Source organism: Diadema antillarum, unplaced genomic scaffold (assembly GCF_040938485.1).
Source record: "Diadema antillarum isolate AM-2024a unplaced genomic scaffold, OU_Dant_1.0 seq00000775_RagTag, whole genome shotgun sequence".
Taxonomy (NCBI): domain Eukaryota; kingdom Metazoa; phylum Echinodermata; class Echinoidea; order Diadematoida; family Diadematidae; genus Diadema; species Diadema antillarum.
Genome location: NW_027271664.1, coordinates 1,281,201 through 1,302,068, shown reverse-complemented (window position 1 = coordinate 1,302,068; position 20,868 = coordinate 1,281,201). Strand labels below are relative to the sequence as shown.

General features: G+C 38.9%; 2 protein-coding genes across 2 annotated transcripts in view; both read right to left on the bottom strand.

Moving 5' to 3' along the window:
- The window catches only part of LOC139738929 (NACHT, LRR and PYD domains-containing protein 3-like), a 230,446-nt gene that overhangs the window by 49,550 nt on the left and 160,028 nt on the right, over nt 1–20,868 (bottom strand). The gene's annotated exons all lie outside the window — the stretch shown is intronic.
- Nucleotides 12,513–13,763, bottom strand: LOC139738941 (craniofacial development protein 2-like). Its single transcript, XM_071649564.1, has one exon. The coding sequence runs from the start codon at nt 13,761–13,763 to the stop codon at nt 12,513–12,515; it is 1,251 nt and encodes a 416-aa protein (XP_071505665.1).

Genomic DNA, 20,868 nt, shown 5'->3' with positions numbered 1-20,868 from the left:
CTCTTGCATGTGTTCTTCGTTTTTCTTGTCCTCTCAAGAAACCAACTCCGCGAATAGGAACATGTTTCCTTATCTGTTTGTTTCATCCGAAGAGTGCACGTTTTCTTGGCAAGAACCCTGGCCAGTTTTGCGGCTGCTGTCGCCTTCTGAGCCGTTTCCGTCACTGAGTGTCTATTGGAGAGTGAGAGGAGATTGAATAGAATGACCAAGTTATGTTAGATAGTTACAGATGATTTGTAAATTCTCCAAATAAGGTATCTCGGTTACATGAGCTCTTATCGCCAGCACTGCTTGTGTTAATTCGCATCCTTGCATGTGATATTATCTTTAAAGTGCATCCAATTTTTTCACCTATGGAACTTCGCACTGCGGTATTGCATGTGGTCCTGACTCAAAATAACTTACCCTTCACCATGTTCACTGCTTACACTGCCTATATCTGAAACTGAAGTTAGCCACCTACTTCTGGGCAAATATGAAAGCACCAAAATCAGAAGGGTAAATTTCTAAATTATCATGAACAAACGGAACGTACGATACTGAGAATATTATTGTCTGAATCGATTTGGAAATGTATACTACTCGTATTCAATTACATATAAACTATTCTTCATTGGCCGATTATCGCTTCAACACGCGTTTGGTAGCGATTTCACTTCTGATTCACAATCACAATTATTAACGCAATTGTCATGTTCGTACCCATTGTGGCGACCTTTGTTTGAAACATTTTAAAAGTTTCCTCTCAAGGTGTGATCTGACATGAAAATCTCAAAGATGCATAAAAAGAACGGGCCAAATCTTGATACTATCTTCGTGTAATCTGGCAGACAAATAACGTCAAAAATTAAGTTGGGAATAAAATTGGTCGGACCACATTTTTATGACCGACAACAATCCAATGTAGATCAATTCATTGGACGGAATCTTCAAGACGTGAACAAGTGCCAAACATGATGTCCTCATCACTGCATGACACAGAACAAAGTCTTTAATGAGAAACTTATGGCTATCAAAAATAAAATGCACAAAACTGTCTCATATAGAGGTTGCTAGATGGAACTTTTTTAATTAATGTGCGCACTTTTAAACAGAGCATTTGAAGTGATTTTTTTTTTTTTTTTGTCCAGCTAGGCATTGCTAGCTCATCATTACTAATAAGGTATAGGATGAAAACACAATATGAACTGATGAATACCTCTGTGCCTCCTTGATAGTCACTCATCAACTTGCTTAGCGGCTTGTTGTTGATGGTGATGCATTTCACCTATAACATAATAATCAATATGAAAAAAGGCTCATATTCTATATCAATATATGGCTTATACACACACACACACACACACACACACACACATATATATATATATATATATATATATATATATATATATATATATATATATATATACATATATATAATATTCGAGAGGGAGAGAGAGATAGCTTGCTTCCAAAAGGATCTAAATCAATTATTTTTCAATGGATCTAGCGTCTTTTTGAAGCAAGCTCTTCAATTAAAGATAGAAAGATTTTGATATTCTCTAAAGAACTCGTTTCATGTTAGCATACTGAATATATGAATCACGTGTTCTTATCAGTTTGGAATGAGACATCCACCTTCAATGCAACTGATTGAAAAAGTACCCTACATCGACGTAAATTAGCCCTGAATTGATCAGTGTTTTAGTAGTAGCCATGATTAGATATCATGGGTGCATGTACTCAAACAGGATTCGAACCTACGACCTCCTCATCTCCGAACATGCGTCACCTCTACTAGGCCACCGAATTTTTGCTCGACAGCAAGTGTTGGTTCTAATCCTTATACAGTCTGTAGCAAGCAGCGGGTACTGCGTAATTCAACAAGATTCTTAGGTTCGAATCCTGCTCGTGTACGTACGCCAATGTTTGTTTGTTTGTTTGTTTTTTATATACTAAAACATTGACAAATTTGTGACCGTGCACCTCAAAACGAACATAAAGTCGCTCACACTGATTTTGCGTGAGGACTGAAAATAAGTGAAATGGGTCAACCTAGCCGAACCTGACTTTTTCATATTTTTTGTAAGAGCGGGTCTTCTTTAACATTATGCTAAAATTTGGTATCATAAAACGGGCAGGAAAGTGTGTTTTTTTAGCAGTTTATCTCGAACATTTTTGGTAGAATAGTGTGATTAGGTGTGTCTGTAGAATCCCTTTTTCATTTCTGAAAAACCTTGTCCACACTCTTCACTTTCAACTCTAATAACTTTTGAAAGGATAGTGCTACTGCTTTGAAAGTTAGCATTAATTATGGACAGAATGTGTGAATGAGGCATGCTTAATTTCAGTTTAATCTGATACTCTCTTCATTGTTGTTACTCTGGTGGTTTACTTCCTGTTTTTTTGTCTCATTCATCGCACAGCCAACACGGTTTGGTAAAGATTAATCGCTTGAATAGACACTGTACTTCAGAGCCTCTTTTCTCAGTTCACACTTTTCCTGAGTTTGTGCTTTCTTTCCAATATTTAGATAGGTTAGGAGAGTCCATTTGATTTGAGTTATACATCATTTTAAAGCTTAAAGTCTGCTCTTTCAGAATATGGTCTTAACTAAAAAATCATGTCTGGCGACTTTTTGTTTGTTTTGAGGTGCAGGGTCACATTTAGTGCTTATTTACTTAGGGTAATTTGTAGGGCAATTTGTCAGTCAGTTACATTAAAAACACCTCGGCAGAAGAATTTCATTAATTTGAACATCTGCCTTCATTGGAAAAAAAAAGTTTTCATTTTGATACATTTTCTTTTACAAACCTTTCATTGATTGTCGAGCGTCGGTACGGATTGAGATGCACATGACTAAAATGACAATGCTTGATACTTTTGCTTTTTTTTCAAACTTTACAACACCGTATATCATGTATATTGTAATTGGGAAGTATGCGATTATATTTCATCCATGGGATTGGCGAATTTCATAAATCAATGCCACCGGAAAGACATAACTGCATAGTGAAATTAATCGAAATATCGCGCTCAAGGTAATTGATGCCCCCCCCTCCATTTTGAACAAGGCATTGTTGGACAGATGACAATGACTGATTCTTACTTTAAAGCGTGAAGCCTGGGAGTCAATTGTCTTGAAGAATGTCCTTGGCAGGTTTATATCATTGATACTGGAGCGTGTAAGACGGGGCAGACGACACAGAAATTCAGCCAAGTTTGCTGCTGCTGACTCTGAGACGAATTCCCCCTCTGACATGGTAGACATGCTATATATTTAAAGTTCGCTGATCTGTATCAGAAAGAGGAAAAAAGAAATATCAGCCACAAATCGTTTACTCTAAAGACCCATTTCCTTCGTCCGTTTCTGATTCTCTCTCTCTCTCTCTCTCTCTCTCTCTCTTTCTTTCAAAATTTTCTGAGCATTCGTAACGTATCGTACACGTTACTGTGTTACAAAATTAGTTATTGCTTTATGGAAGCAGACAATGAAATGGAATCCACTAAGTTGGGCCTTTGTTACGATCTTCGCGGTGGAACACGTCGCAATAATGTTTATCAGTTTATAACATTAACTTATGATAAAAACAAACAAACAAACCAAAATCGCAATGTTTAGTATTGAGATACATTATTAAGCAATTTTTTATGCGACATGAAATTCTTGTAGCAAGGTAACATTCCCTATGACTATTCGTCAATGACAGCAGCATGAAACAATATAAAGCCTGGATAGAATAAACCGTTTTACAGATGATAGGAAGGTGTATCATTGTTATTGTATGACTCGACGTCCTCGTAGAGTCATTGACACCTGAGTAGCCTTCACGTTACAATATATTGTTTCCGTCTAGATTCAAATAATGAGTTGTGACTTACGAATGCAAATTACTGCACCACCGCTTGCTTTTTGCGGTCTTTGCCAGCGAGGAAGTGATCACAAAAACCTATCACAATTTCGCACACAGAGTCGTCCAGTGTAATTCTAGGTCATAATGTTTTAAAGTAAAGTAATGAGATAGATACAGCCAGTGATTGTTTTAAAAACTAATTTGCAGTAAGGATCTTTCTTTATTTGAGTTTTTTTAAATACATTTGTTTATTTCAAGCCAAAAATAACATACCATCATTAGTTTTGTGTAGTTCTTTCTTTTATTATGAATGAATTGAATTGAATTGAATTGAATTCAATTGGCCAAAGTCTTTGTTTGTTAACCCGACACATGTATGTGTGTCTGTGTGTCTGTGTTCCAGTAACGATATCCTTGCCTTATCCCTTCCTTTTAAAAGAAAAAAAATAATGTGTACAATGTTTACTTCCTGAGAATAGTACAGCGCCATGCACCTGCACAACGTTACCGCATTAAGGGAGCCCTTACCGAACTCTCTTTCAATCACTCACTCTCTCTCTCTCTCTCTCTCTCTATATATATATATATATATGTATATATACATCCCTCTATTTCTCTCCAATTTTATCTTTCGCTCTCTCTCTATATCTCTCCATCTCTCTCTCCAAATTCCCTCACTCCTTTCTGCCTGCTTGTGTAATGTTTGTTTCATGGCAAAATTTCAATAATCACACTTATCGGAGAGAAACATTGTATCGTAAGTAAAGAAAAGACTGTGTAAAGCCCTACCGGATAACGGAGGAAACGCATTGCACTCGATTTCCATACATTTGTCAGTGCATGAAAAGTGTTCATACCTATTCTTTCGTTCATACATTGAATGTCATAATGCTGAGAAGCCAGGATTGAAGTTACAAATAATGTTACGTCAATATCAAATAAAACAGGATTGATTTGCTAAAGGAGTGTCTTTACTACCCTACAATGCAGGTTCTTTTTTTTCATTTCTCGAAAAAAAAGAAATAAAGTCCTCTCCTAACACTACATGACTCATATCAATTATAGTAAAAAACTACATACCTGGCATGATGATGCTAAGGTGGCGGCTGTTGAGAGGAAACTATCGGGAAGGTAGGGGCACCACAGAGTGAGCTTCGTAAGACGTGGCATAGCACACACCCATTGGGCCAAGTCTTCTCCCACCGAAGACTGACTTAGGATATCATCTCCGCTGGTAAGACGGAAATCAAAACCTTCAATCTGAAGAAAATAACGGAATCGAAATGTGAAACTAAAAAGAAAGAGAGATTCATGAAATGGTGTGAACTTTGGAAGAAGGAATAATTGAACACGAAGAAAAGAGACCATTGTAGAGGTAGAAAGAAGACTACCATATGGTGTTAAGTGCGGACATTTTAAAGCTATAGACATAAGATCAAGCTGTATTATTTTTTTTTAACTTAATCAACAAACTGATATGATTGTGTTGCGATAACACTAATAACGACGTTACTGGAAGTACACAGTATAATGTACTCTCCTTTTATACATATAATAGGAGTGTACAGAACCAACCAGTTGAGTCAGTGGATGAAAGATGGCTTCGTCATTCCCTACAGTCCGTGATCCTCATACTTAATGGCAGTTAACATCACTCGCTTTTCTACAGTTCTTGGTCAGGTTCGGATAAATGCATGTATTGCCAGTCATAACGATCCACATGTACACCGAGTGAATCAAAGTGAAAATGATATCATAAAACATAATGGATATACTAGGTGAAATTGTTAAAAAGATAAGATGTGCACACAAAAAAAAGTTGGGACAAAACTGGACGAAATAGTGGCAAAGTCTCGTCGAACAGTAACAAGACATGTAAGAAGAGTAAAGTCGCGCCATATTTTAAGAAGGCAATCTCCAAAGTAAAGAACATTTGTTGAACATTGTTATTGAACATTATTGTTGCCTAATCAAGAGGAATATATTGTTAGTGGACAATTCAGCATTGTAATGTAGCTATAAAATGCAAGCAGGATGCAATGTACTGTCTGATTTATTGCATATCGTTTTCCGAATTAACCAGGCTCCCCGACTTCAACTGAAAAAAGTGTGATGCATACAATAGAATGAGAACATCAAAATTGTTTTTCAGGAAAAGCTAAACTTTCAAGCAAATAACCAGTGCATCAAATGAAGAGAACAATAAAGCAACATTTCTAATTTCCTTCCTTCTACTTCATCTACAATGTTTGTCTCCACATGAAGTAACTCCCACATAATAGCGCCCTCACGCTGTATATTGATCACTTCTGTCTGTCTGTGACTGCAGTCAAACTCGTACAGTGCGCTGCTCCCTGGCAAGCTTCGATTTGGGTTCCTGGTATATAAATCTAATAAACTATCATTGTTATTCAAGCAGTTCATCATGCCATGTTAACTTCTTAAAAAAAATATATACTTTATGTCGATATGGTTGCCTGACGTATCTTGCTAAAAGTGACTTCCGAAAACTCATGCTATCGTGATGACATACAAATCATCTTTCAAGTCTGTTTCCTGAAAAAGAATAATTGTCATGGTGACATAAAATTTATCTTGCTGTACAAAAGTCATTTCCAAATGCATGCACAGGTGTATACCTGCAGAGGCACTTACACTCTTTCAACAAATACCCTTCACAAAATGTGAATGTCATCTGTACATGAATTATACAGTCAACTCGACCTCACGTTGAGATAGTATATGTCGTTATGGCGGGATGAAATATCTTGCTGAGTATGATATGTAGTTACAGATACAGTCAAATCCGTGTTGAGTAAAGGGCCCGTCCAAGGGAAACAACAAAAGTGGCCGCTATAGACAGGTCTGTGGACATTTATAATGTCAACACTTGCTTTGTATTATAGCATAAGATACCGCGTGTCATTCAAACAAAAACCACAAGCAAATTAGTTTGCATGTGCAGCTATTATAATAATATGGATTTGTGTGTATGTGTGTGTGTGTGTATGTGTGTGTACAATTTGCTTCATTTTATTGTTTTATGGTTGTTGTTGTTCGTTGTTGTTGTTGTTGTTTTTTTGCCTATTTCTGTTCTTTTGATTTCTGAAATAACATTTCTGGCCTGAGAAACCGCACTGGGTCGTGCCGGTTTACATGAATGGGGTTCACGAATGAATGAATGTGAGGGATTGATGATGTGCGACACTGACATAAGCAACACACAATACCCAGTCAAGTGACCTATTTATTCAAAGGTATTTTAATCTTGTTCAAATTCTACGATATTATTAGGAGCTGTCTTTGTCCTTGTAGCATTTATTTAGAGCGACATTACTAGAGGCTAGTTCTACTCAAACGTGTCAAATTAGCGGTATTCAAAAGACGGTTTTTTTCACGGCAAAGAGCTGCATTACTTTTGTCAATCATGTCTGTGTGGTTGTGACTGAGATAGGACTCGGTAGAATGTACGCAATGAAAAAGAAAGCCAAAGTATACTCATTGCTGATTCAACGGTTCAGCTATTTTTTTTTTTTTTTTTTTGGCCACTGGCCGCGTTAGGCAGGTGACCGCTATATAAAGGCTCTGATAAAGAAATTTCGTGCGGGGGATTTTTCAGTGGCCGCTATAAAGCAGGTGGTCGCCAAAGATAGTTAGCCGCTAAGACAGGTTTGACTGTAGTTAATTTTTTTCATTTAATTTTTTTTTCATTTTTCCTTCCGCTTGTACCCGGGGGCGTCGCGGGGAGATATAAACGTCTTTGTGCTGCCAAGCGGGTAGCCTGTGAGAGAAGGGACATATCGTGAGCATTCAGGGTATCTGCCACAGAGTCTCTCCAGCGTCGCCTTAGTCTGCCTCTGGCTCTTGCACCCGAGTATCTCAGGTTGTAAGCTTGTAAGGGGGGCTGGTTGGGTGGCATCCGTGTGAGGTGACCGAACCATTTGATACGTTGTTGCTTGATAGGATGTAGGACAGATGTGGCGCCTTCCATGTCTCTGATCACCTTATTTCGTATCATGTCCCTCCTGGTCTTGTTCACGGCTTTCCTCAGACACTTCATCTCGCATGTTACCAGCTTCTGCTCAAGAGTTCTTGTTAGGGGCCATGTCTGGCACTGGTAAGTGAGAGTTGGCAGGAATATGGTGTTGACGAGCTTTGCCTTTGTGCACATTGGGATATTGGGGTGTCTGAGAAGGGGGGCCAGTTGGTAGCTGACTGCGTTTGCTTTCTGGCAGCGTGTTTCTATTTCTCTGTCTAGTTTCCCGTCTACTGTAAATATGCTGCCCAGGTACTTGAACTCAGTTGTCTGCTTCAGTTGAGCTCCATTGATGTTGATTTCAAGCTTCTCTGGGGTTCTACTGACTGTCATGGCTTCAGTCTTACTCACACTGATTTTCATGTCATAACTCTCACAGCATGCGTTGAGCAGATCTGTGTGTTCCTGCAATTCATCCTTGTTGTTGTTCATTATGGCTTGATCATCAACAAACAGGAGTTCATTTAGTGCCTCCAGGTCTGGGTTTGCCTCCTTTGTGATCTGGTCCATGTATATGATAAAGAGCAGGGGAGAGAGGACACAGCCCTGTCTCACCCCGGAAGTTACGGGGAACCAGTTGGAAAGTCCACTAGAGGTACGAACTGCGCTCTTGCTGTTGGTGTATATAGATCTGATATTGTCTAGGAGCTGCCCCTTGATGTCATAGTGCTCCAGGACTCTCCATAGCTTGTCTCTGTTCACTCTATCAAATGCTTTTTCTTGGTCAACAAATACCAGATGGAGTGCTTTGTTGTACTCTAGGGCCATTTCACTCAGCAGTCTCAGTGCAAAGATGGCGTCAGTACAGCCTCTCCCTTTCCTAAAGCCAAGCTGGGCGTCGCTCAGGAAATGTTCTGCCTTCGCCCTAGTGCGTTGCTCCAAGATTTTTGCATACATCTTTCCTACATGGCTGAAGAGTGATATGCCCCTGTAGGTGCTGCAATCCTTCTTGTTCCCCTTTTTCTTCCATATTGGTATCACGACTGCGTTCTTCATTCATTCATTCGTTTATTTCATTCTTCGGATAAAAAGATTGGAAAAATAACAATCATGCATATATACACAATATGTACAGGTTAAAATGGTAAAAATACTATCAGCGAACAAATACAATAGAACAAACGGAGTGCATTGTAATAAAGAAAAATGAAATAGGATGTATCAGTAAAAGCCTAGGAGGCTTGACAGGTAGATACACCCATAACGTATGACATAGAAATATATAGCTACAGTACAGCACAGAATAACTCAATGTGTGTTCGCGCGTGAGCGAGTGTGTGAATGTGAGTGAATATAAGTTGTTGCGTTAAACATAAAACGACAAAAGATGAAACTTATACTTAATTTTAAATGAGTTCAGAAATTGAATATTGCGTAGTGATGGAGGCAGAGAATTCCACATATTTGGTCCAGTATACCGAATCGATTTATACAGGGAATGGGAAGTTACTCTAGATTTGTGGAAAAGTTGTCTATTTCTAGTATCATAATTGTGTACATCCAGATTCAAAGAAAACATTTCCATCAGATACTCAGGTAATGTATTGGAAAAATAACGATGCATAATCATACAAATACTTAATCTATTAATATCATAAATATTTAGAGTGTTCAAACTATAAAATAAAGGCATAGATGGAGCATAAAATTCGGCATTTGAACAGATACGCAGAGCCCGTTTTTGAAGACGGTGCAGTTTGCAGAGTTTGGACGGGTATGCAGTGGCCCACACAGTGTTGCAATACATAATATATGGAAGAATAAATGCATTGTACATCATAAACAAAATACGAAGGGGGACAAAATGCCTTATATGTTGAAGTATACCAATGATCCTGGATACCTTCGAACTGACATGATTTATATGAAAATCCCAGGCAAAATGTTGATCTAATGTCACTCCCAAGTATGTTACTACCGAGCAGTGTTCAATTTCAGTGTCATTTATATACAATGATATGTTGTCATAATTTTCACTCAAATTTTGCGAATAACGAAATACGACATATTTTGTTTTGAGAACATTCAATGATAACTTATTACAGAGAAGCCAAGTATAAACTAAATTCAAATTTTCATTTATGGAATCAATCAAAACTGAAAAATCAGAATGGGATGCTACTAAAGTAGTGTCATCTGCAAATAATAAGAACTGAAAAAACGGTGCACATTTTACAATATCATTGATATATATCAAAAACAGAAGGGGTCCTAATATGGACCCCTGGGGAACACCGCACAATAATGAGTTGCTATTAGAGCAGTAAGTATTGTATACAGTATATTGTTTTCGCCCAGTTAAATAACTATGAAACCACTGGTATGGTATACCACGAACCCCGTAGTATTGCAATTTGGATAATAAAACTGAATGGGAAAGGGTGTCGAAGGCCTTCGATAAATCCATAAATATTGCAATTGCATGCTTATTTTTATTGATAAGATTCAATACCCGATCATATAAATCAATTATAGCAAACTCAGTAGAATAATGGGAACGGAAACCATATTGATTAGAACAAAGAATATCATTCTGATTAAGAAAAGTGTAAAGCCTATCAAATGCTATTCTCTCCAATATTTTTGCAAAAACCGGTAGTACTGATATAGGTCTGTAGTTATTACAATCATTCTTGTCCCCTTTCTTAAACACAGGGATAACTTTGGCAGTTTTCATACTGGATGGAAATACGCCGGTTTCAAAAGATAAATTACATATATGTACAATTGGTTTAATAATAAATGTGATAACTGATTTTACAATGGAAGCGGGTATGTTATCAAAGCCAGCACTCTTGTTACCATCAATTTTGTGAACAATATCATATATTTCTGATTCAGAAACCGGTTTAAAAAAGAAAGAACGTTCAAAATTACCAGAGAGAAAATCAGAAAAACTCATAGACGTATCTGATGTATCAATCGAACGAGACAAATTTGGACCAACATCCACAAAATGTTCATTAAAAATATTTGCTATTAAAACTTGATCACATATAACATCATTTCCTTGTACTAAAATTTCAGGCAGATTACTATCAGTTTTTCCCAGAGTCCGGTTAATAAATTTCCACATACATTTTGAATCAAATTTAGTCTTATGAAATTCTAAGCTTGTTCATCGACGCATTGATAGATACTGAATCACGAAACTGTTCAAAATCATAATAATTGCAATCAGAGGTGTAATTTTGAGAATAGGAATTCTCATCGTCATCAGAATTGACCGAAAAATCAGTGCCTAGATACTCACAGAAAGACGCCATTAGAAGACAGAGATAATGAAGCTTTATTGATTATTCACAAAGTGTCGATGTCGCGGAGAGAAGTGATCAGTTTCTTGGTTCCGTTTTTTGTTATTGTGAAAATTCTTCCGTCAGATGACCATGTTTGCGTAGTGTTCACGTGAGAGAGTGCTTTGTAGTACAGTTCCTGCCTTTCAGATGTCAAGTCTTCGCGGATGACAATTCCTGTCCCCTTCAATCGCGACTTGGCAGCATACATCTGGTTACGAGCGTTGTATCTCGCAAATTTGACTAGGAGTGGTCTGGGTTTTGCAGGTGACCGATGGTTGGTAGATCGATCGCCGGAGCGCGGCTTGGAGGTGATCCTATGGCTTCTGTCTAGGTCCCGAACATCCAGGTCGACACCGATCTTGGTGGCAAGAGCGAGGATGGCATCATCCGTATTCTCCTTTGGAGATTCTGGGAGGCCGTATACTCGTAGACACTGACGACGTGAATACTGTTCCTGTTTCTCCAGCTCTGATTCCAAGTATTTGATCTTCTTCTGGAGTTTCTCCGATGATGAAGCAAGTTCACTGATCTTTTCGTCCCTTTGCTTCAATTCTAGCTGAAACGAAGCATGAAGTTCATCCCCAAGTTTCTCGTAGACAGCTGTGTAAACGGCGTCAACTATTTCCTTGATGACGGATTCTGAACAAAGGGCTTTCATCACTTGCTCGGAAATGAGCTCTTTCATGTCGGCGGTCTTGACATTGTCCGTGCTCGCATTTGCATTCGCACTTTCACTTGTGTCGGCAGCACAATTTGCATTTGAATGAGGTGTAGTGCTTGAGTGCCCAGCAGCAGTAGAGACGTCTCTGCCGGTACAACCTAGACTGGAATGCCCAGCCAGGTCGGGGGAGTCCTCGGGGGAATCTTCGTCGATGGTTTCAACATGGTGACCAGATTTAGAAGATTTCTTCTTTAGTCTCGTTCTCGACGACGACATGGTTGGAGACGATTTGGACTTACTCCTGACGTGGCTTGTGATGTAAGGAAACTTGCAGTTTGTACATTGCAAGTCAAACAGAGTCGAAACGCAGATACAGTAAACCAGTAATGACACGGTAGAGACACACGGTGCTAACACACAGCCGCCATTGTTGCTTCTGTTCTGCCAGTCTTCTGGGACTCTCCTTTCCTCCCACGCCTTCTGGAATATGATTGTGAGCCACTCAACTCCCGTCTCTCCACAGGCCTGGACAGCTTCTGTTGTTATGCCATCTACGCCTGCTGATTTTCCTTTAGGGCTTTTCTTGATGGCCCATCTTACTTCACTCTCCAAGATGGTTGGTTCGGAGTGGTCTGGGTGGTTGGGAGTGAACTGTGATTGTGTGTCGCTCACTCCAGATGGATTTAGAAGGTCCTTAAAATATTCCTCCCTCTCTGCGTGATCTCATCCTCTTCCTGCAGAGACTGCCCATTTGCGTCGTTGATCACAGTGGTGGGGTCAAAGGGTTCGTCGCGTACCCGCATGGCTTTCACACTTTTGTAAAACTCTCTCGGGGAGTGTTTACACAGTTCACTAAGGTCTTCACCATACTTTCTCCATGAGGCCTCCTTTGCTGCTTTTATCACTCGTTTGCTATTTCTTCTTGCGTGGCTGTACGCTTCGTAGTCATCGTCCTGCTTTGACTTCAGCCAGACCTTGAAGAGCCTCTTCTTTTCTTTGATTGCCTCTTTGACGTCCTCGTTCCACCATGCTGTCGCCTTTCTTGTTCCGTTCCCTGCCTTTCTATAGCCGCAGGCATCTTGCAGGGTGTCCAGAAGAGTAGCTTTGAAGGTGCTCCAGGCCTCTTCAACATTCGTGTTTGTGGGGTCCACCTCTTTCAGCTTTTGGCCTACCACGTTGAGGATGTGGTCCTGTACCTCAGTATTTTGAAGTTTCCTCATGTTAATTCTCTCTATCTGTTTCCTTTTGCCTGGCCTCTTCTTCTTCTGTGCTGTGTGTTTCAAAATGATTGGTCTGTGGTCTGTGTCTAGGAACGCGTTTGGTATGACCTTTGCATCCGTGATGATCTTTCTCATACCAGTTCTTATAAGAATAAAGTCAATCTGAGACCTTACTTCCATGTCGTTCCACTTGTACCAAGTATAAATGTGACTGGGTCGATGTTGGAAGAAGGTGTTGGCGACCATAAGTTCATGCTCTGCACACAGTTCCAGCACAAGGTTGCCATTGTAATTGCAGGGGGTTTGGTGGTCACTGTGTGGGCCAAGATGTGGTGTCCATGGCATTCTTCTCTCACCTACTCTGCCGTTAAAGTCTCCCATAACGTAGAGGTCTTCACTGTCATGGACCTTGTTGATAATTTCTGAGAGATTTCCAAAGAATTTGTCCTTTTCTTCATCTGAGTATGTGTCGTTGCAAGGTGCGTAGATCTGTATATAGTTTGCAACCTTCTTTCCTTCCCTCACTCTTATCTTAACAATTCGCTCTGAGATGTACTCGGTGTTTAAAATGTTTTTCGCTGTGTAGGAATGCAGGATAAAACCAACACCGTGTACTGCTCTCTGGTCTTTGTTCACTCCGCTCCAGTTGAGAACGAAATCTGAGTCAATTTTCTTAGTCCCTGTTCCTTTCCTTCTGGTGTCTGGAATCCCCATGATCGAAATCTTACGTTGTGTCATGAATTCCACTAGTTCAGGTTCTTTATCCTTCAAGCCACAGATGTTCCATGTGCAAACCATTTGGGTATCCGTAAATCGTTGTCCGTTTTCATGTCCGGTCCGTTTTCCGTTTTGATCGGTCCGTTTATATCTCCTTTGTTTGTCTCGAGCAATAGTTATCCGCTACCGGCTTGCTAGGCCCGTCGTAGCTTCACCAGAGCCCCGTTGGCCAGCATTACCTGTTTCCACCTCCTACGGCGGGGACGCGGGGTTGGGCTTTAGGAGGTCTAGACTGTAGTTAATTACAACTTAAAATACCATTCTACTTGGTGGCGAGATACTTGACCTGCAAATGACTATCGAAACAAGAGATTAGAAATACTGCGAATAAAAGATATCACACTTGTATCAACCTTTGCATAAAGACGCTTACTTACTTGTAACTTGCTCTTCTTTTGCATAATTGAAAAACGTGTGGAACATCGACGATGTATGTTACGATGAGATAAAAAGAAAAATGTTTCACCCCGCTCTCATCTTTCTGTTGTGCTATGGTATCGAGTTGCTGCCGACAGTGTTTATTGTTCTCTAAAAATGAGGTTTTTCACATTGATATCCCAAGAACATCAATTTTTCCAAATTTCATTTTGCAGTCAGAGAATCCGCTGAACATAATTATGTTGTTATTTCTTTTTTCTTGATATTACACGTTCTTATAATGATAATGCTACCATGTAAACGCACAAGCTATCGTTCCTAAAGCATCAGAAAAGAACGCATATAATTTTTTTTTCAAACACTTCACATCTTGCACAATGCATTACTGCACTTTGTCCCCTCATTCTTCTCTTTCTTTCTCTTTATCGCCACTCAGTATGTTGTAATGTATTTGTTATATTCTTAATGTTGTATTCTACATAGACAATAATTTCTTAGGCTATTGTCCTCGTCAAGCGTTTGCTCATGATAATGGTCTCCTGAATTCTGTGCATCAAGAATAATTGCATAATTTGTTTTTGAGCAATAAATATACTGTAGCGTATGTTTGCATAAATGTATGCACAAAATAGATTTGTTTAGTTCTGCTTTACATCGTGTATTCAATAAAGGGGAAAAATAAGATATTTGAATTAGTCATTTGTTTTAACTGTAAGATTCAAATTACACTGTACTCAATTAGTTTGTTCAATTGACTTTGTATTTCATTTATATATGACAAAGAAATTTAGAAATAAAATCAATCAATCAACCCCATTCAGTGGAAAATGACCAAACTCATTCCTTTATTCAAGTCAGGTGATAAATCTTGTCCTATAAATTATCGCCCCATTGCCATTTTACCCTGTGTTTCAAGAGATCTTGAAAAAATAGTACAAAAGCAGCTTACAAGTTATTTAAAAACAAACGATCTGCTATCTACAGCACAGTCAGGCTTTCGAGAGAACATTCTACCACCACTGCTTTGCTAAAAGTCACGGATGACTTTTTGGTTGCCATCGACAGAGGTCTTTACACAGGGTCAATCTTTATTGATTTGAAGAAAGCGTTCGATACGGTGGATCCTTTCATTATGTTGCAAAAGCTAAAGCGAATGTTTTTTTTTCCTGACGCTTGTCTTGCTTGGTTTAGAAGCTATTTAACAAATCGAAAAGTCGGAACACTTTTAAATTCTTCTACAGTCAAATTTTTCAGATATATTCCATGGTGTCCCACCACTATCCTGGGGCCAGTTCTCTTTGTGATTTATATCAATGACATTGTCAGTCAAGTAAAGAAGTGTCGAATTCGCTTGTCACATAATGACCCTATCCATATTGAAAACGTTCTAAACAACGATCTTAAAAGAATATCATGATTGGATTAGTCTGGGTGCCAAAGGCTGAACCTTGTTTTACCGTCCACCCAATGTTTTTTGATGGTTTTACCCTATTTCGGGGGTGCTGAATCCGAATCTGCATGATGCAACTCTTGCATCCTTGAGGGTTTTGAGATATTTAAGATGGCCGCCAAAATGGCCGCCAAAACCGGAAATTCCCATGTATTTCCTTCTAAATGGTGAGAAATTGAAAACAATTCATGGTTTTACCCTATTTCGAGGGTGTTGAATCCAAATCTGGATGATGCAACTCTTGCATCCTTGAGGATTTTGAGATATTCAAGATGGCTGCCAAAATGGCCGCCAAAATCGGAAATTCCTATGCATTTCCTTCTAAATGGTGAGAAATTGAAAACAATTGATGGTTCTAAGCTATTTCGAGGGTGCTGAATCCGAATCTGGCTGATGCGACTCTTGCATCCTTGATGATATTGAGATATTCAAGATGGCCGCCAAAATGGCAGCCAATTTACCCGGAAATTCCTATGTATTTCCTTCTAAATGGTGAGAAGTTCAAAGCAATTTTAATGGTTCTAAGCTATTTCGAGGATGTTGAATCCGAATCTGGCTGATGCGACTCTTTCATCATTGAGGATTTTGAGATATTCAAGATGGCTGCCAAAATGGCCGCCAAAATCGGAAATTCCTATGCATTTCCTTCTAAATGGTGAGAAATTGAAAACAATTGATGGTTCTAAGCTATTTCGAGGGTGCTGAATCCGAATCTGGCTGATGCGACTCTTGCATCCTTGATGATATTGAGATATTCAAGATGGCCGCCAAAATGGCAGCCAATTTACCCGGAAATTCCTATGTATTTCCTTCTAAATGGTGAGAAGTTCAAAGCAATTTTAATGGTTCTAAGCTATTTCGAGGATGTTGAATCCGAATCTGGCTGATGCGACTCTTTCATCATTGAGGATTTTGAGATATTCAAGATGGCCGCCAAATTGGCTGCCAAAATGGCCTCCCAAACCGGAAATTCCTATGTATTTCCTTCTTAGTGGTGAGTAATTGAAAACAATAGTTCGAAGCTATTTCGACGGTGCTGAATCCGAATCAGGATGATGCAACTCTTGCATCGTTAAGGGTTCTGAGATATTCAAGATGGCCGCCAAAATGGCCGCCAAAACTGGAAATTCCCCTGTATTTCCTTCTAAATGGTGGGAAATTGAAAAACTATTGATGGCTTTACCCTAGTTCGAGGGTGCTGAATCAGAATCTTGATAAAACTTCTTTATCCTTAAGGGTTTTGAGATAATAAAGATGGCCACCAAAATGACCACCAAAAGTGGAAACTCACAAGTAGACACCTTTTTTTCCTTCTAAATGGTGTAAAATTGAAAACAAATTGATGGTTTTACCCTATTTTGAGTTTGCTGAATTTGAAGCTGCAGGATTCAGCTCTTACATCCTTAATGGTTTTGAGATGATAAAGATGGCCGCCAAAATGGCCCCCAAATGGCCGTCAAAAACGGAAATTCCCATGTAGGCCCCCTAATTCGTTCTAAATGGTGTAAAATTGAAAACAATTGGTAGTTTTACCCTTTTTTGAGGGTGTTGAATCCGAACCTGGCTGATGCAACTTTTGTGTTTTGGGGGGTTTTGAGAATTCCATGATGACCGCCAAAATAACTGTCAATACTGAAATTTTTGAGACCCCATTCAGCACCCTCGACATTTTGTTGTTGCCATTTTTGCGTCCCCTAGGGTTTTGAAATGTCCAAGATGACCGCCAAAATAATTGGCAGAAATTGAAGTTCCAATGTTAATATTTTTTTTTCTAAATGGTGAAAATTTGAAAATAAATTGGTCTCACCCCAATTCTAGGGTGCTGAAGGTTTTGAGATACAAGAGTAATATTGAATTATGGCCTGCTGGTATTTGGTGTTGAAATTTGTCTTGTATTCTTATGAGTCTCGCCGCGTGCTCTTATGAAACTTGTGGCATATTCTGATTACGTCACTAGAAATGGTTGCATCCATGACCACTATAGTAGATATCAATATAAGGGTAATTCCAAAAGCACTCTGCGTGCTTATGATATTCGTAAGTACTGGACTTTCAACTATCACCTTACATGTTTTTGTTTGTTCGTTTGTTTGTTTGTTTGTTTGTTTTTTTACTGCGCGTTACCTGTGATTTTTCCATCCCCACGTGTGCATATATGATATTGTCCCTTGGGCGACAAGACCCTGCATCTGAAATTTTAGTGAAAATAACATTTTTTGAATAAACAGATAATCAGTTACTGATGTCCTGTCCAAACCTTAGCTGTCTTACCCCCAAAATAAAGCTACCATGGCATGTCAAAGGAAAGGTTCTCTCATTTGTTATAGTGCTTTGGCTGCCATGTTTGTTTGCTTTTTGTTTTTGTTTTTCTCTCCTGAACACGTGACATTTTGTAGATACGAGGTTTGTCGCCCCATATGTATATATATATATATATATATATATATATATAATATTACACCATATTGAAGAAAAATTTGAAGCAGAACTATAAAAATGTCCAACTCTTGTCTTCAACAATGTCATCAAGACCACCAATATAAACCAATTAACCAATGTGAGTGTTCATGGATGAAACGATTAAAACTGTTCATGGATTAAAACTGGTAATATTGGGAATCTCAGTAAACTTCTCTACACCACTATCACATAATGATCGAGAAGGGTATGTCTTGTCCACTGATTGTTAGTATTCAAAACATATCCATGATATGTATATGTAGATGAAACAGTGTAATCTTTCAAATATTCAACCGCATCTGTAGTCTTGCAGGATTCATTCCTGGCAAAGCTGTATCTTACAAACTCCAAGATATCCGGTAAAGCTGGTTTCCCTGTACAGCAAGTTCAGACTGGGGTGGACAATATGCGTTCTTTTATCAGCAGAGTATGGTTGGGTTTAGATTTTGCCATCGACGAAAACAAAAGATAGGGTAAAAACATTTATTGTTATCAATTTCTCACCATCCTGGCGAGCAAATTGTTCTCAATTGCGAAACATTAAAATTGAAATACGTGGACATTTCCGGTTTTGGCGGCCATTTTGAAATCGGAATAGGATAGAACCATCAATTGTTCTCAATTTTGAACCATTGAGAATGAAATACGTGAGAATTTCCGGTTTTGGCGGCCATTTTGGCGGCCATCTTGAATATCTCAAAATCCTCAAGGATGCAGGAGTTGCATCATCCAGATTCGGATTCAGCACCCTCCAAACAGGGTAAAACCATCAATTGTTTTCAAGTTCTTACCATTTGGAAGGAAATACATCGGAATTTCTGGTTTTAATTGGCGGTTATTTTGGCGGCCACTTTGGCGGCCATTTTGAATATCTCAAAACCCTCAAGGATGCAAGAGTTGCATCATCCAGATTTGGATTCAGCACCATGGAAATAGGGTAAAACCATCAATTGTTTTAAATTTCTCACCATTTAAAAGGAAATACATGGGAATTTCCGGTTTTGGCGGCCATCTTGGCGGCCATCTTGAATATCTCAAAATTCTCAAGGATGTAAGAGTTGCATCATCCAGATTTGGATTCAGCACCCTCGAAATAGGGTAAAACCATCAAGTGTTTTCAATTTTTCACCATTGAGAATGAAATACGTGAGAATTTCCGGTTTTGGCGGCCATTTCGGCGGCCATCTTGAATATCTCAAAATCCTCAAGGATGCAGGAGTTGCATCATCCAGATTCGGATTCAGCACCCTCCAAACAGGGTAAAACCATCAATTGTTTTCAAGTTCTTACCATTTGGAAGGAAATACATCGGAATTTCTGGTTTTAATTGGCGGTTATTTCGGCGGCCACTTTGGCGGCCATTTTGAATATCTCAAAACCCTCAAGGATGCAAGAGTTGCATCATCCAGATTCGGATTCAGCACCATGGAAACAGGGTAAAACCATCAAGTGTTTTCAATTTTTCACCATTGAGAATGAAATACGTGAGAATTTCTTGTTTTGGCGGCCATTTTGGCAGCCATCTTGAATATCTCAAAATCCTCAAGGGTGAAGGAGTTGCGTCATCAAGATTCGGATTCAGCACCCTCTAAACAGGGTAAAACCATCAATTGTTTTCATTTTCTCACCATTTAGAAGGAAATACATGGGAATTTCCGGTTTAGGCGGCCATTTTGGCGGCCATCTTGAATATCTCAAAACCCTCAAGGATGCAAAAGTTGCATCATCCAGATTCGGATTCAGCACCTTCGAAATAGGGTAAAACCATCAAAACACGTTGGGTGGACGGTAAAACAAGGTTAGGCCCAAAAAGTGGCTTTGGCACCCAGACTAGATGTGCGTTATCAAACTTAGTCTAAATCTCCAAAAGACTGAGGTTTTTTTTTTTTTTTGTTGGTTCTCGCTCTTTATTATCACGCCGCAATGCCCTTCGCATAAAGTTAAGCGGGCAGGCGATCAAACACAAAGAAACAGTTATTATAAAATACCTTGGAGTTACACTTGACCAGCAATTAAAGTGGGATGTTCACATCAATACATTACTTGGTAAAGCTGGTAAACTTTTAAAATATTTTAGTCGACTTCGTCATATTGTTAATGAAACATGCTTAAAACTATCATACAATTCTGTTATACTCCCTCTGCTTGATTATGCCGATTTAATTTATGAATTGGCCTCGCTGAAATTATACTTCGCAAATAGAAAAGTTACAAAATAGGGCGGGTAGGATAATTCTTGGGATAAATCCATATAAGCACGTATCAAATCATGAAATTCATTAAATTCTAAACTGGGATTTTTTAAACGTAAGGCGCAAAAAGCATTTAAATTCCATGGTTTCCAAATGTCTCCATGACTACAGTGCCCCATATCTTAAAGAATCATTTAACTTTATGTCCCGAAATTACTCTCTCCGCTCAAATGGAACCCTTTCACTGCCAAAACCCAGGACCGAATATTGTCGGAGAATGTCTTCGTACAGAGGTGCTTTCAGTTATAATGAATTACCTTCAGAGCCCAAGGGCTGTTTGAGTGTAACCAGTTTTAATAAAATGATCGATGTTATTCTGAAATATCTTTGATTTAAATGTGGCATGAAATAAACTGTACCTGTAATTTGTATTCCCTTTTCATAATGTTCATAGTAAGATAAATATCAAGCTTACAGAATAGGGTGGGAGGTTGGGGAGGTACTTAGGCCTAATTCTTGCTCCCTTCTTTTTAGAAATTGTTGTAAAATTATACTAATGTTT

Bases quoted from the DNA above. Each gene is read 5' to 3' on its own strand.
- LOC139738941 (XM_071649564.1), bottom strand. From the start codon at position 13,763: ATGGGGATTCCAGACACCAGAAGGAAAGGAACAGGGACTAAGAAAATT.